General features: G+C 35.7%; 1 protein-coding gene across 7 annotated transcripts in view; it reads right to left on the bottom strand.

The window, feature by feature from the left end:
• PSME4 (proteasome activator subunit 4) overlaps positions 1 to 17719 on the bottom strand; it is a 109020-nt gene that overhangs the window by 44092 nt on the left and 47209 nt on the right. For all 7 annotated transcript variants that reach the window (XR_003524424.2, XM_027620484.2, XM_027620485.2 and 4 more), the window contains 12 exons: positions 16964 to 17056; positions 16140 to 16405; positions 12860 to 13046; positions 12014 to 12103; positions 11181 to 11245; positions 10757 to 10907; positions 8841 to 8939; positions 8551 to 8620; positions 7621 to 7688; positions 6283 to 6498; positions 5511 to 5668; positions 4434 to 4529 (listed from right to left, as the gene is read on the bottom strand). Coding sequence is in view for 6 of the 7 variants with exons in the window: in XM_027620484.2 (XP_027476285.1) it covers positions 4434 to 4529; positions 5511 to 5668; positions 6283 to 6498; positions 7621 to 7688; positions 8551 to 8620; positions 8841 to 8939; positions 10757 to 10907; positions 11181 to 11245; positions 12014 to 12103; positions 12860 to 13046; positions 16140 to 16405; positions 16964 to 17056 (1559 nt within the window). In the remaining variant the exon portion in view is untranslated. The remainder of the gene's footprint in view (positions 1 to 4433; positions 4530 to 5510; positions 5669 to 6282; positions 6499 to 7620; positions 7689 to 8550; positions 8621 to 8840; positions 8940 to 10756; positions 10908 to 11180; positions 11246 to 12013; positions 12104 to 12859; positions 13047 to 16139; positions 16406 to 16963; positions 17057 to 17719) is intronic.

The following is a 17719-nucleotide window of genomic DNA, read 5'->3' as shown; positions in this document are numbered from 1 at the left end:
GCACCTAATTTATAACAAAATGTGTTCAATATTTGTGCCACCAAAAAAAAAAAAAAAAAAAAAAAAAAAAGACCTAGAAGTGTGACAGCTATGTTATTTGTACCACTAGATGGCAATCTTCTCCATATCTGATTAGAGGAGAACTACGAAAATAATCACTGGTGGGAGAGAAAGGATGGTGAAAAAGGAAGAAATGACTAATAACATAAAAACAAAATATACAATACAAATCCAATATGCAAACGAAGGCTAGGTGAACTGTCATGAACAAGTGCAAACAATACTTCTTTTCTACAGCTGAAGAACAGCCTACTCCCCCCATCCCAAGAAAGCAAACATAAAACGTGTAAAACCAAGCCACTAATACTAACAGATTTTGTTTTCCAGTCAAGGTTACAAGTGTTTCACAAGAAACAATTGGCCTATTTCTGTGTTGTTATCCAATTCAATCCTAGGCATCAATAATAGCTATAAACACAAATGAAAAGCTGGCTCTTAACTCTGCCATGTGAACACAGAGGTTGCGAGGTTTAAAATTAACTCTGAGCATAAGAACTATTTCCATGTCTGACACACAAGCTTTTTAAAAATCAATGAAAACAGTCAGAAGGTGAAATAAGGAGAAAACAGGGTTACTCACCGTGGAGTAGTAACTGTTTCCTTTTCTGTGTGCAGCTCCCCCAGCAGAGCTGGGTAGTTTCCTGGAGGTGCCAAGAGAGGTTAGCTAGCCCTGCCCCTCATCGCAGAACAACACATCCTTTCACATATTAATGAAATGGTCTCAACTCTTAGACCTTAACTATGAAGTTTTCTTTGCCTGAGAAGTTAGTATAAGCTGAGATCCTAAGAATGGTTTAACTAAGAATGGCTTAACAGATCTATAAGAGGAAAGGGGCACAAAAGCAAAGAAGAAATATCGGAGATGAAAAATGATGACTCCTCTACCTTGAGTAACCCTGTTTTTATAGATGTTAGTTTTTTGCATCCTGTGATAGCTGGTTAGACCTAAAAGATTATAAAGAGTGGACTGCAAAAGTAGAAATTAATGACGATTTCAGGATTAAAGGCAAGTGTCCAAAATTCCTGTATGACCCTGCAAAGACATAATCCAACTTCCACATCTATAGAGGTAGAACTAGGAGTATAAACTATACCACACATATTTCTATTAAATCATTAACTACAGGTTCCAAGAGCAAAATAGAGAGGTTCCATTTTAAGATTAATTCAGCAACCTTGGTATCTGACAAAACTGCCAAAAATTCAAACTGTACTAAAGAAATTTACACTTAATTACCCTCAAGGGACCCTATTTTACCCATCCTCTGAAACAGTAAAATTTATAATATATACAACAAGACATTTAGTAATCCTACATTGCCAAAGGCCAAAAAAGTACAATGAAGATACCATGAGGTACACATCATTTACTTTCTACTTAGGACAATCAACTCACCTAAGTTTTTATATTTTGTCAGTCTCTAATACAAAGCACAGAAAATTGGTTTGCACATTTAGAAGCCATTTACCTGAGCAATGGGATTCTAAGACTATGCCATATATTCTATTAGGAACTAAATTAGATTTTCTTACAGGAAAACTCAGAACTGAACCAAGTTTCCGGTTTCTCATCATTGCAATTTTCCAGAGGACAAATACTACTAATACATGTGGCAAGGCAAACTTAATACTGAAAGATCTGACCAAAAAAATTAAGCAGCTAGAATGTTTTTACCTAACTGAGATTTATATAAGAAAAAATATAAGACTAATTTTAAAGAAAACTGAGTTGCTATGTGCTTCCAAAAACTGGTCTGGTATTTCAGAAAATACGTAATGTCCCACAACACCACAGCCAAATTGTTTGTTATTAACGAGAGTGACTTCCTCAGGCACCTTGGGCATTACACTCACTAGTGAACTAGTCACAGTTATAGGTCTCCTTTCCTCCCCCACCTGGTGTATTTTACTCTATTTCTCTATTAAGACCAGCTGCTAATAATCCCCAAGAATTATGCTACAGATATTCTTTCTTCACACTAGGATGTAGGACTTACTATAGAACAATGGCACCAAAATGGAAATTATTTGATTAGTTTTCTCGTTTTATTTATTTAAGTACGCTCTATAGCCACGTGGGGCTCGAACTCAGGACCCCGAGGATCAAAAGTCACGCGCTCCTCTGACTAAGCCAGCCAGGCGCCCGATTAGCCTTTTCAAATCAATTTACATTGAGAAATTTTAGCATTATAGACCTACCTTAGAATAAGCATTTCTGAGACTTAAAAAGCTAACTTTATTTTATGATACTTTAGTGAGAACTAATTTGCTATCTGCAAAAAAAAAGTTGAGATGTTATATAAAGAAAATGTAAAAATAAGTTAAGCTTTCAGATGAAGGAGCTATCAGTAAGAAATTGGTTTTAAAGGAAAGGATTCTGGTAAGAATTATTTAAAAGGCCAGGAAAGACTTTATAAACCCCCTCTTTGGCGATTCAAAGGCAAAGGGCTGCTCATTAATCTTTGATTCTACTTTGTATAATCATTATCCCTGCTAACTATAAAAAAAAGTCCTAAAAATGTGTATGGTTCAATGATTAAAACAACCGAAGTTTTCATTCTGTATTTTATTTATTATCTATTATTAAATACACCAGGAAACATTTCATATTTCTACTTTTAAGCTATTAAAATATATGAACATATATTTAGAGTAAATGCAATTTTGTATTATTCATTATGTCTTATTGTATCAAATTTTCACTCCGAAAGTGAAAATTCTGAAACACAAAACTTTTCAGTCTAAATTACCTTTTCTTCTCAACTTTTCTGGGGAAAAAACCTACAAAGGATACTCTCAGGATCAATTTTGAGGCTTATAATGTCCATGGCATTCATAAAATGTTTATAACATGGTATTCTTTTCCCTATTGAAAATGCATTTCATTATTTACAAACCTAACTGGTTTTATCATAACCAAATATAAGGAACTTTTGTCTTGATGTGCTCTTATTTCAAAGTGATAAAGACCTTGCTTCAAGTCACTAGTGTAGTGCACATGGCATAAATACACTCGTACTGATATGAACCGCAACAGAAACCTCTCAGCCTCCTGAGTGGACCCTTCAGCGGTGCATCCTAAGGATCACTCAAAACTAAAAATCTTCTAATCATATATACAGAAGACACATGCTTTGGCTCTTATTGGATTAAATTACCGTATTTCTCAATGTCAACATGTTCAAGCAGAATTAAATTTATTGATGTAATAAATCTGTTATGTACAAAATAGGTTTTCAGCAGGCCATAAGAGTTCAATTCTTACTATATTATATACTGTTAAGATCATGAGGAAAATCAAAACCATTTCTGTAAGTCTCTCATTTTTAAATAATGTTTAAAATCAATCTCTCTTAACAAAGATGACTTTTGGTAAAATTGCCCCTAAATCAAACTATAATACTGATGAAAACCAAAAGTGCCTTCAAAGAACTCAGCAAATTCCTAGACAAACTTAAAACAGATTTCCTTACCTGAGATGAACCTACTTCTCCCTCTCAAATCTAATGAGCAATCTAAAGTACAATAAGTGGGAATCATGAGAAAGCATGACTCCAAACAATGATTATACAAAATATGGGGAAAGACAAGCAAGCCACATTTTAAAATCACTCCTTGAAGTTTTTAAGATTTTTCTTGCAAATCAACAAATAATTCTTTGTGTTTTTTGAGGGGGCAGGTGTTACTTACTCGTTTTTATGTGATTTTCATGAACTTGCTCAGCAATGAGATGTTGAAGTTGAGAGAAAATGATCTAAGGCAGTATACTGAACTAGGCCTGAAACTAGCATCTCACTACTAAATAACTGAGCCCACGTTACATATTGCTGATTTCATTTAAGCTCAATTTTTTTCAACTTAAATGACTGCACTAACAATGGACTAAATCAAGGCATTCATTCAAAATTGTAATAGTCTGAAAAGCACTTAAATTCATAAAAGCAACTTAGAACAATTTAAAAGCTCAAAATAACACTCAACAAATTTTTATATTAAAAACACGCAGATTTTTCCTATAAAATCCCTAATGAACACTGATTGCAGACAAAAAAAATAATTTTTCTCTTTCTTTTTTTAAAGAAGAGCATTTATCTTAACTCAGAAACTAAAGGATGAACTTAGTATCGATATTTATAAACTGATTAACATTCAGAATTATCCTATCCTGGTACCATATGAAAATCTGATTAAAGCCCTTAAAGTTTAGAGACCTAAATTCTGCCTCAGGTATTTTTGGCCTAATAATGACAAAAAGGTTAAAGGGATACAGAAACAACACCAATAATAAAACCAGTGACTCAATGTGACTAAGACTTAAAATACATGCCAAATGGCAAAACAGCAAAATATGTAAAGTAGTTATTTTTACTTACAAGTTAGTAACCGGCTCTCCTTTCAATGGAGGTAGGAGGTTTCCTGAGCCAATTAAACAGTTGTGCACTATAGTCAGACTCTGTAGAACATCATCTCTGGAAAAGATAAAAGGTATTTTCATATTTTAGAACACTCCAAATCCCTGTTAACAAAAGACCTTGGGAAGTCTAGGATGAAGTACAAGAACCTTAAGTGGGGATATACAAAATTAAGGCCAAGAAATGGCAAAATGTCTTCAGTTTACCCACTTAATAGTACAAGGTAATAAACAGGTATTTATACTGGTAATACAGTACAGACCTACTTATGATTAAACAGGCTCTAAATAATCAGAAATATCAGCAACTGATCGCTCTTTGTGAATCAATTCTGAATGTAATCACCTATGTACCCAAAGATCACTACCACTGACAAAAAGGGAAAATAGTATTACAGAAGCTCCTCCAGCATACTCCATCTTTTAAAAATGTACTAGCTAAACATTTACTCCAAAAAGCAGTTCAGATATCATCAGTCGTACTTCTTTCCTCCTCCAAACCATTCCTACTGAATTTGCTTTTAAAATTTCCTGGTATTTCACACAGTAATTTTCTTACTATTATTTTAGGAACTTCCAAAGATTCAAACTGTAGAAGTCTAATGATCTTATTAAATAACTATTTTTTGTTAAAGCCTCTTAGGAAAGAAAAAAAAAATCACAGAAATATTTCACTAAGTAACATTAACATCAATAATATGAATTACAAAAATAAATTAACCCCCCCCGCAAAATCTAACCTGAATCTAGAAAAACAGGCATTTCCATACACTTCCCAAAAGATGCACAAGTGAAACTGCTAAGAAAAAGTCACAAAAAGCAAACTAGAAAAAAATGAGTTTTTCTGTTTAAAAGGTTTAAGTATTATGATAAAATTTGTTACACACTATGTTAAATGGTTTTTTAATTATATGTACGGCAGATATAAACACACACTGAAAATGAATACATCAGATACGCCAGAGAAAGGGAAAGACACAAAAAGATTTTTCTCAGTCTGCAACCACACAACACTAAGTGTTTATGAAAGAAAACGAACCTAGACATTTCAAGTTCTCCATCACCACAGTGCTGGAGTTTAACGAGCTCAGGCTGAAGAAAAGAGTCCAACAGATAGAAGGCAAAAGCCACTTCTTCTGAAGAAGGAACATGCCACTGGATGCCCAGGTTCCACAAGTCTCCTGGCTTACCCCAGTCCTAGAAAAGAATAACATTTGTTCAGCAAGCTGAGAAATTGGGGGGCGGGGGTGGGCGGAGAAAGATGTATATGTAGCTTAAAAGGTCTTCCAGGAAGGGGCACCTGGGTGGCTCAGTTGGTTGTGCTCTCAGGGTTGTGAGATCCAGTCCCATGTCCAGCTTACGCTGGGCATAGAGCCAGCTTAAGATTCTCTCTCTGCCCCTCTCCACCCTTTCTCCCTTTCTCTCTAAAAAACAGGCATAAAAACTCATTACCCCTTCATTATCACTCCAGAAAAACGTCTCCCTGAAGAGCCACTTAAATATGAGTTTACTGTAAGAGTAACAGTAAGCTTATAAAGCTACTGAGTTCTCCAATAAAATCATATGGAATATACAAGTTACATATAGCATACCAACCCACTTCACAGTCAAACAGAAAAGAAAAAAACTAGGCTGTTCTGCGCCATGTTACATTTCCCAAGTTTAAAACATTCCAATAATTTTAATAATCTACTTTAAAAATAAAGAAGTGACACCTTCATACACAACACACACACCCAAAAACCCCACTCTGGATCCTTAGAAAAATAACCCAATATGTACTTGAATTCTTAATTACTGAAAATGCTTGCCTTGATAGGAAAGTATTCGGAAGGAGGCTTGTCAAAGCCACCCGGCACACTGCAGTACTCTGTCGGGTAGATAAGTGTAGTAGAACGGAGGAGGTGATGCAAAAGGTTACAAGACAGAGTGTAACCCTGCTTACAGGTTAGATGGAGGGTTCTTTGGAGAATCTTTACAAGCTGCTCCCTATAAAGAAGCAACTTCTTCCCATCCACTCGAGTAATCTAAAAGAGGAATTAAACAGTTGAAGATATTTTGGTGATTAAGATTACGAATCAATAATTACTGCAACGAACAATGTTTAGCTACTAAAGTAGCCTAAAATAATTAACAGTGTTTCTTAAAATGGCTTTAATTCATTTTAGAATTGTCATTTTAAGTATATTCTTACAATTCTTTTTTAAGATCAAAACAAATTCTCTGAATTCAGGCCCTTATATGCCACAGTACCATCCTTTTCAAAGAATCTATCTCCTGAAAGAGATAAAACTTAATTGGAGCTCTCTGTTTGTTGGTGAACCAACCCATAAAGGAAAATGACTTTTAACTGATAGCCAAATTTATGGAGAGAGAGAGAGAAAATGGAGAGGGAAAAAAAAAGGAATTGCCAAATCTGATAAAATTTTCAATTAATGAGTTACTAATATCAGAATTAATCAGTAAAAATTACAGCACTGCACATGAAGCCATCAACAATTATCACACCCCCGTGATGACAAGCAAATGCCATTATCTGACTTTTTGTAGCTATGTAAAGAAAATCTAAAACTCAGGACTTTTCAGTATCAGGGCACCTGGCTGGCTCAGTCAGTAGAGCATGCAACTCTTAATTCTGGGGTCATGAGTTCAAACCCCACACTGGGTGTAGAGATTACTTAAATAAATCAATCTTTGGGGCACCTGGGTGGCTCAGTTGGTTAAACATCCAAACTCTTGATCTCAGCTCAGGGGTCTTGATCTCAGGGCTGTGAGTTCAAGCCCTGTGCACTGGGCTCCACGCTGGGCATGGAGCCTACTTAAAAAAAAACAAAAAACAAAAAACAAACAAACTGTGGCGCCTGGGTGGCTCAGTCAATTAAGCATCTACCTTCAGCTCAGGTCCTGATCCCAGGGTCTTGGGAGTGACCATGTTGGGCTCCCTGCTTCTCCCTCTCCGTCTGCCTCTGCCCCTCCCTCTGCTTGTGCTCTCTTATGCTCTCTCTCTAATAATAAACAAAATCTTAAAAAAAAAAACAAAAACAAAAACCAGACTTTTCATATTTTTTAAAGTCAATTAAAAAAAATAAATTCTAAAACCAAGTCATCATTTTCACAGTAATATTTCTTTAATAAAAGATTTACAGTACCTCAGACAAAAGTTGAAGATTCCACAGCAACTCCTTATCTAGCTCTTCTTCATTTAATACATCATCATCTAAAAATGGCAAAACAGTATCAGGGAAAAAGAACTATGCATCCAACTAAATGCATCTTTTTTTTATTAACATAAAATATATGTTTCAGGGGTACAGGTCTGTGATTCATCAGTCTTACACAATTCACAGCACTCACCATAGCACATACCACCCTCCCCAGTGTCCATCACCCAGCCCCCCATCCCTCTACCTCTCTCCCCTCCAGCAACCCTTAGTTTGTTTCCTGAGATTAAGAGTCTCTTATGGTTTGTCTCCCTCTCTGGTTTTGTCTTGTTTCATTTTTCCCTCCCTTCCCCTATGATCCTCTGTCTTGTTTCTCAAATTCCACATTATCAGTGAGATCATATGATACATGTTTTTCTCTGATTGACTTATCTCCCTTAGCATAATACCCTCTAGTTCCACCCACATCGTTGCAAATGGCAAGATTTCTTTTTTTTTTTTTTTTGGTGGCTAAATGCATCATTTTTTAACATTTGTCTTCAGTATCTCTAACTGCTGAGAAAAGTCTCATTCCTTTTTCATGAAGCTAAACTTGCTCCAGAGGAGGTGAAAATTCAATTTTCAAGAACATAAACACATCAAATCAGGACGCCTGCTCCTCCACATCTCACAAATGGACTGATATGTTTTTATGGCAAACTCTACATGGTTCTTGCATATATGAAAATACTAACTTAATAAAGAAAAATTTCTAAGCTGTCACCTGGATGATACCTTAATTCGAGCAATCCCTGCCCCAAACTACAAAATTAAAATATTGCATAGTTTGTAGAATCTTTTCACCAACAGAGTTCTAGAAACAAACAAAAAATTTATTACCTAAAATTAAAAATACAGAATAACACCCTTATGACTTACTCATTGTAAGCTGAGTTATAACATTGCAGCAGTGGGGAACAAATAACTTCAAAGACTCCTCTGGGCAGCACTGAAAACATATTTGTATACATAAATTTTTTGGAAGGCCATGAATACTCAACAGTCACAAAGTATACCCTGACACTATTTTCAGAGGCAAATAAGGGTTGTAAACTGCTACCGAAAGAACGATGTATTTTAAGTATAACAAGCATGTATAAAAGAATTAACCATATAAACCTGTTGGTTACTGACTCATTAATTCATCAGTCTGAAAACCCTAAACTCACCTTTACAGCAGCTCGGCACATGTCTGCCACCATGCGGCCTGCTACTCTTGTTTCAAATATATGCGAAATAGAAAAATTAAAAACCTTCTGAAGGGCCACCTGTTAAGACATGTAAGAAGTGAAAAGGTCTTATCAGCATTTTTAAGAAACTTAAACATCTTATGAAACATAAAAGAAAATGAGAGTCGGACTAAAACTAAAAATAACCAAGTAGGAAATTTTTAACCATCTGAATTTTATAAAGATTTGCTTATTAATGTTACATCAAGATCTATGAACAATCTTTTGCACAAGACCCTAATGTGCATTTTAGGCAAAAGATTTTATTTGCTTCAGAAAAATTAAACACAAAACTACAGCTGCTGGAAGTAAATGCAAATTATCTTGTTGCCTAATCCAATGTAACAAAGGGAAGGTTTTGGATTATCTAACATTTAGACTTTGTCATCTTGACAACTACAAACTAGAAACCTTTATCTCTACTCTAAAAGACCTGGAGCAGTCTAATTTTACAATCGTGTCACGGAATTTCAACTTAATTGCTAAATGAAAGAAAGAGCTCTAGACGTTTATAATTTTCAGGATTGTTAATCCACGACTCCTTTCAAAAGATTTTGGCTCAATGAGATTATTTATGTTCATTTCTTTATACTAACATAATCTCAGAAAATATTTCATGCAGCTGTAAAGCAGTTTAGCTTTTAATGAGGATAAACATATTGAACAGTCATAATCTCAGATGAAGGGAGAAGAAACAAAAATGGAAGTAAAGTCTGGTCTTAAAGACCACACTGCACATAACAGGGGTCAACCAATACTGAGTAAGGGAATGTTCACAGAATGTCTTATGAGGACACACCAATTCCCATTCATTATAGCTTGCCAGATTTTTATATTTAGGATTTAATTTCTATTATGTGATGGCATAAACAAATTCCAAAACTTTTCTCCCAAACAGTAGTTAATTGATTAAAACAATACAGTCGATTCTTATTGTATGTAGTATATTCTCTAAAGTTGCTGCAAGCACTGAATTAGCAAATACCGAATCACTCTTCCTCAGGGCAATACAGGATTAAGTTAATACAAGTCTCTGCTTACGTTTTCATCAACTGATAAAATTTTGATTTTGTTTTATGTGTATTTAATATATATTGTTGATTCATTAACACTGAAGTCAGCCAACAGCACTGTAACTCATGTCTGAATAAAGCTTATCTAAAACATATTTTCTGGGAGGCACATCTAAATTCTCTTATGCTTACAACACTAGACAGTACTGCGGCACTACTCTTGTAGGCCATTTTAAACAGCAAAATCCCCAACAAAAAGCATACAATGTGGAAAACCGGGCACTAAATAGATTCAAAAGTGTGTTTACATCAGAGCTGAAACAAGAAGGCAGAGTGTGTCACCTTATTCAACCTCAGCCAGGAACTCACATTTTTTGCCACATTTACACGTCTGCACGAGAGCACCATGAGTACTGATTTGGGGATTACACATACATTTTAGTAAGCAGATGAATTTGCAAATATGAAATTTGCGAATATAATGATTCCACAGTTTATCTTTCTCGAAGTTTAGTATGAGAGAAAGGCTAAATGGCATAATACCTAAAGTAACTTCAATTCTTATTTTTTATTTTTTTTAAAGATTTTATTTATTTATTTGACAGAGACACAGCGAAAGAGGGAACACAAGCAGGACAAGTGGGAGAGGGAGAAGCAGGCTTCCCGCCGAGCAGGGAGCCCGATGCGGGGCTCGATCCCAGGACCCTTGGATCATGACCTGAGTGGAAGGCAGACGCTTAACGACTGAGCCACCCAGGTGCCCCGTAATTTCAATTTTTTAAAACACACACAAAAAAACCTACAAGACTAGGGTTTAATTTTTTGCAGCAATGCGACTCTTACCATAAATATTTCTTTGGAACATTGTGTGAGGATTGTACTAAATGTAGAAGACAGACCTAATTCGACCAAACTCTCCAAGTGAGTCATTTTCTCAGTTTCCGTCTCTTCTCTTGTTTGCTCCAATGTGCTACTTTCTATAAGTCCAAAACATCTAAACAATCCAAAGAAAGTATAAGTTTAGCAACTAAAAACTAGTTTCATGTTTTCGATGATGATTATGTAAGTCTCCACTGTCATGCCTATTCAAATGAGAGCTATTCCATTTGGGCATGGCTCACTATCAATTGTCTTTTTGTAACTTCAGGTGCTCAGTCCCGGGACACCACTGGCTATGTACAGGTTGCAACACAGAGACTGAAGTTGCTGGGACAGGACAGTCATCTCTGAATGTCTAATAAAGAGCGGGTCTGGGGTACATACTCACCTGTCCATAAATTGTAAGACGAAATCCTCAAATTCAGCTGTGGCTGAACAAAGTTCTCGTTCCACCTATAACATTTCAATGTGGAGAAAAATTAAAAATAGTCCTTGAATTTTTCTCGGAACTATTAAAACTCAATTACGGCCTATACAATAGATTTAACACTGTACTATTATACTGAGTATGGTGAGAAATAGTACCACAACCGTGTGTCAATTTAGAGTAACTCAACCTACTACTTTCCAGGAACCAAAGTAAGTAGTATTTAACATATTTATAAGGGCCCCAAAGAGAAGTCAAACAGCCATCTTTATCAGCTACAGTCTTCAAGCTTCTGGTATATGTATACAGGATTCTCTCCTACTACTTGAACATCCAAATGACAAAAGTCAAGTAGAAACATGTTTACAATAAAGAAAATAGTTCTAAAAGAACCAGTCAGTAATGAAGAAAATGTTTGTTCATTAGATGTCAATCACCTCAACAAATTTATTCCTAAGCTCAAAAAACCAGAAAATTCAAAACCAAACCAAACCAACAAACAAAAACAACCCCACCACTATCTCCACTTAACAAAAAATTAAAAGTGACAAAAAACTGAAATATACCTCTAGATATCAGTTGTTTACAAAAATAGCCTATTTTTGACCTATGTCATCTGGTGGGTGCTCTGCCAGACTATCTTACCAATGACCTGGTCCTCCATTTATATCATTTTAGTCACAAAATAGTAATTTTAAACTACTAGTATTTAAACTATCAAATATTACTATGCATTTACAATAAGAGTTATAACTCAGTTAACCAATCCTTTTACAAGCAGAAAGCATTCTTACTTCTGTGAGGTCATTTCTTTCTTGCAGTACAGATGAACAATCTACTAAAGGCACCAGAGTGGAAAATGTTGCTATAAACTGGAATGTGATCTGTGGGAAGATGCAAAAAATTTAACATTAATTATGTAACTATAGTTCAAAAATACAAGTATACCATAAGCTACAATAAAGTACCCAAATAAATTATTTTGAGGGAAATCCCACAGTAATTGTGGACATTTTTTACTTAGAATTGAACATTTTAAGGTTCCTGACAATTAAGCAGCTGTTACTTTAGTAATGAAATCATACTAAATTATTTTCATAGTTATTAGGTTTAAGCACAATGTTCTCTAACCTTCTGTCAATGAAAAGTTACTTTGCACCCCTCTGAAGATGCAACATTAACCAAGGATAAACAGATTATGCTGAAAAGTGAGCTCGGGCAAGAGGGAAGATGAGCAACGCTTTAAGTCAGGAGATGTGTGTATAAAATGGGACTTGGCATTTTGCACCCAGCAGCTTTTATCATGCCCCCTGTCACCAGTGTAGACAGAGGGAAGTACAAATGATCAGATGCTAAGATTTTTAATGTCTTTGCTCAGGAAAATAGTAAATATATAATGAGCTTCAAAATATCTTATGATCATTAAACGTATCCAGGTTATGGCAAATTACTTACAACGGATGACATATAGATCAACTAACCATCCAAAGATCTAAACTTGGGCATCTAGGATATAACCCTTTACCATTAACAAATTTTACATTGAACTATGTTCTAAAGAGTATTTGAACAAAACTTAAAAGGATGTCTATTCACACAATTAGAACTCAGACACAAAACAGAATAATAAATATGCTTACCATGCATTTACTAAAGTCATTTGGATCCACCCCAGGCAATGCTCTCATCAACAGAGGTAGCATGTGTGTTGGACCTTCAGGAAACCATCTACCACCTGATACCAAACTTCGGGCTACTCCAATTACACAACTTAAAGTAGCTGTGAGCTGGTGAGGTTCTGTTAAAGTCTCTAGTGCAGGATACGTTCTACAGTTTGAAAACAGGAAAAAATAAACAAACAAAAAAAACAGTTCCATCACAGATAAACATGCACAATACATTAAATCTACCAAATGCATAAATTGCCTGTTGGCCTTAAGGCTGGTAGCTAGCAGAATATTTTGAGTGAATATCTGCTTTCAAAGTTAACAGAATCACACACACAAAGGAAAGGCACGTTTCCCTTACCCCCTGCCACCTCACCACCTTTCTCCATGCAAATTCCATCATGAAAAAGAACATAAAACTGGCAGATTTTGCATTATTTCAGCCATATGAATCCACTTCCACATTCCAGTATGACTGACTCTAATCTAATGGTCAGCGATTATTAGAACTCAGGAATAACAAGTGACAACTATCCTATTCCTCCCCCCCCCTTTTTCAAAAGATTTTATTTATTTATTTGACAGAGAGAGACACAGCGAGAGAGAGAACACAAGCAGGGGGAGTGGGAGAGGGAGAAGCAGGCTTCCCGCAGAGCAGGGAGCCCGATGCGGGGCTCGATCCCAGGACCCTGGGATCATGACCTGAGCCGAAGGAGACGCTTAACGACTGAGCCACCCAGGCGCCCCCTATTTTTCCCTTTTATTGAAAAAACAATCTTTACTAAAATGCTGAAATTTCTCCTACTTTACACTTTTTTTTTTAAAAAACTGGTATTTTAAAATTGGACATCAGCTCTAGAAACATATGAGAAGATTCCTGAAAATAGAGTGAATAAACTAGGGAGAATAATACAAATACAATCTTTGATCAGCAAGTGAAAGACAAGCCAAAAACATTCACACAGGGGCGCCTGGGTGGCTCAGTCGTTAAGTGTCTGCCTTCGCCTCAGGTCATGATCCCAGGGTCCTGGGATCGAGCCCCACATCGGGCTCTCTGCTCAGCGGGAAGCCTGCTTCTCCCTCTCCCACATCCCCCTGCTTGTGTTCCCTCTCTGTCTCTCTGTCAAAATAAACAAATAAAATCTTAAAAAAAAAAAAGCATTCACATAGCAATTTCATTTTTAAGAATCTATCCTATGGGGAAAAAATCTAAAATGTAGTCATTTTAAATTTCTCTTATGCAGAAAAAAATAAGGGAAATTTCATTATAAGTAGGAAAAAAAGAGCATTTATAATCAGAATAAAAAAACAACCAAGCCTATGCTTTAAAAGGTGAAGAAAGCAAACCAGCTCTTTAACAGAGGCTGTCCTTAGGAGATACAAAACTCAGGACCCAAAATTTATTATCTACATTTTTACTTTCTCAAGGACTTCTGTTTTTTGTTTTTTTTTTTAAGAGGAGAGAGAGAGCGAGCACATGCGCACAGGGAAAGGGCAGAAGGGGAGGCAAGGAGGGGGCAGGAGAAGGGAGAGAAAGAGAGAGAGAGAGAGAGAATATTAAGCAGGCTCCCCACCAAGCATGAAGCCCAAGGTAGGGCTTGATCTCACAACCCTGAGATCATGACCTGAGTCAGACTCTTAACTGACTAAGCCACCCTGGTGCCCCAAAGGACTTTTGCTTTTATAAAAGAAAAAAAACCTTCAAAATATTTCTCTTAGCTAAGCATGTATCACTCAAAATGCTATTAAATTTGTCCAGAAATTGAAAACTCAAGAAAATATGATGGATAATTTTACTTGTATTTATTTTTTAAATTTAACTTTATTTAAATTCAATTAATTAACATAAAATGTATTATCAGTTTCAGAGACAGAGTTCAGTGATTCATCATTTAGTTGTATCTGTAAGCTTTGTTCTTTCTACTAAAAATGTATCTCACTAGTCATAATTCATCAGCTAGAAAACATTTAAATAAGGCAAAACAAAGGGAAAGCCAAGAAATACCAAAACACTCCAATCTTCAAAATTTTAACTATGCAAGAAGCTGAAGTCCCTCCTTAGAGGCAAGTCTCTCAACAGGAAACATCAAGGGACCTGCCACTGAACTGTTAGCTTCTGCTACCACACAGAGGCCAAAGAGCAAAGAACACTGGAGGTTCCAGTAGAAACTGCCTAACTTCCTCATTTCATTTCCTAATAAAGTTATCTGTGCTAGAAGTTTCCATGCCCACAAAGTGCACACAGAAAGGGATAGGTTTGGAAAATGAGGTACAACTTAACTTCAATACTTATGGCAATGAGGACAGAGCAAGATACTGTAAGCAACTCAAATTTATAAATAATGGAGCCCCATTTTGGTCAAGATCTTTAACAGGATATCCATCTCCAAGCAAATGTGCCTAATTATCCTATTTCAATTTTAAGTCAGAAAATAGGCAGTCACTTGCATTCTGTTACTAAGATCTTGGACAAATCTGTTTTATGGAACTCAAACTATTAGACCCTTCTGGGCCCTAAAAACTAACATTCTTCTTCTATTTTTCAGTATGACATTGAGAGAAATCATAAAGCTCAACTTCAGGCAGCAGAGGAATTAACAGAAAGCTTAAGTAATATTATATAAGCACAGAAGGCCTATATTGTGACAGTAACTAGGGAAAGGGAAAACTATTTTTGTTACTATTTCAACATATGAAACAAAATGAATCAATAAAATCTATACTGTGGAAATACACATATGATTATACACATATTAAAATAATAAAGACAGTCAAGTTTTCTTCTGTATCACTGATTCTAAGAAATAAAAGAAATCCAAAATCACTTCTCAGGATTTGGTGACACACTTTGATGTAAAAGCAGCTTAATTAATTATTGTAAGATCTTATTTTTAAGTAATCTCTACACCCTACAGGGGGCTCAAACTCACAACCCCGAGATCAAGAGTCACATGCTCCACCAACTGAGCCCACCAGGCGCCCCTTAACTTATGAGCAAAAATGTGCCAATAATCCAAAAATATTTTATCCATTTCGTGTCAATTTTCTTTTCTCTCCAGTAAACCTTTATCAAGTTACCAATTGTTAGGTTAAAATGCCTTGCTTCTCCTTTAGGAACAGGAATAAGCACGGAGAAAGCAAAACAGAAGCCACAAAAGAAAACCAAGCAGAACAGAAGAGTAGAGGGAAGAGATAATCAGAACAGCTGTAGCCACAGCTGAGGCTTCAACCGAACATGAAAAGCTCCACTTACCTTTCAAGTACAGGGGGTATTACTAACTCAGGTCTCATGAGTGCAAGATTCTGCAGAGCCTGGGCTGCTTCTAAACTACCAGTTTTGCTAAACATAGCCAAGAGGACAGGTTGAATAATGCATCGTACAAAGTCTGTAACATCTTGATCAGTAAGCTTATGGCTTTCAGGCACAGGAGTTAACCAAGAAGGCTTCTTGTATCTTTCACGATGCAATCTTCTAACAACACTGTTTGGCAACCGCTGAAGTAGTTTCATTAATTTGTTCTGGGGACACAGAAGCAAAAAATCCAAGGTAGGTTCTATCTCCTACACAGATATTTATGGTTCCTTTCTACCCTCCAAATAAAGATTCTTAAAATAATAGCTCTTACAATCTATTACGAAGACCTGCACGGCATACTAGATAGAATAAAACGCCATTATCAATTAAATTACTGATAGTGTGTTTCAAATGTCAGTTTTAATTTCTAGCACCAGATGAATCTTCCATTACATGAAAAACCATTTTAGCCAGGCAATGTAGAAATCCCCCCATAAAAAACCCAAGGAATAAAAACCACAACTGACACTCCTTTCTGTTGCCAGAATGTGACATTTTGTTACCAGTTATTGGACCAGTATTATCTTCATTTATTTTTATGTTCTATGAACACAGGAACTTAAGTTGAACTTAATCACCTACATATAGCCAAATTTATATGAAGAACAGAAAATGTATTATAGGTTTTATACAACAGGCAATGTGTAACCATTTTTTAAAGATATGTGTGACCATATCTTTAAAAACTTCCAAACCCTAAAATGAAAAATGAACATACTCACCAGCCAGCGCCCATTATTTGAGGGATGGTAAAAAGATGTGATGCTGTTAAACAAACCAGCCAAATGTTTTTGCACTAGTTTACTTGGTCCACCCTATTCAAATAAAAAACCAAAAATATCAGTACCCACTGTACACTGGAAAATTGAAGGAATCAATAGGCCCAAGCCTATATATACCTCTCTAACGTGGTACACATCCATTTTGCTGACAAAAACCAATTCTACCCCTACATAAGAGTCAAAAAGAAATTCCCCAGTGAACTTCCTACAATCTTCCATTTAAAACACTCTACAAAAAATAAGGGAAACTTACTGAAACCAAATTAGATAACTGAAAAGAGATCTTTCAATTTAGGGTATCAGCATATTTTACTCTTTTGCAGTGAAATAACTTTTGTCACTAAGACTGTTTTAAAATAACCAAGAGTGATAACATCAGGCATAAAAAGCATTCCTAAAAGGATTCAAGAAGTGAATTTCTTATTGCAGGAAATGAAGAAGTGAGATGTACATAAATACATTCAAATATTTTATTTTTACTCCCAAATGTTTCAAATGATTAAACCTGCTATATTTGACCACATTTTGACTCAAAAGAAAAATATTTTTTTCTTAATCTATTACCAAAACAAATACACCAAACAACAATACAACCTGGGGGGCGGAAATGAAAAAATTTAGCATTCATCTTATCAAGTTCAACAACCCTGAAGATAAAGAACTACAATTTGGTTTTAAAACCTTCCATCTCTCAGG

The sequence above is a fragment of the Zalophus californianus genome, chromosome 8 (genome assembly GCF_009762305.2).
Source record: "Zalophus californianus isolate mZalCal1 chromosome 8, mZalCal1.pri.v2, whole genome shotgun sequence".
Taxonomy (NCBI): Eukaryota; Metazoa; Chordata; class Mammalia; order Carnivora; family Otariidae; genus Zalophus; species Zalophus californianus.
This window is presented reverse-complemented; position numbering and strand designations above follow the sequence as displayed.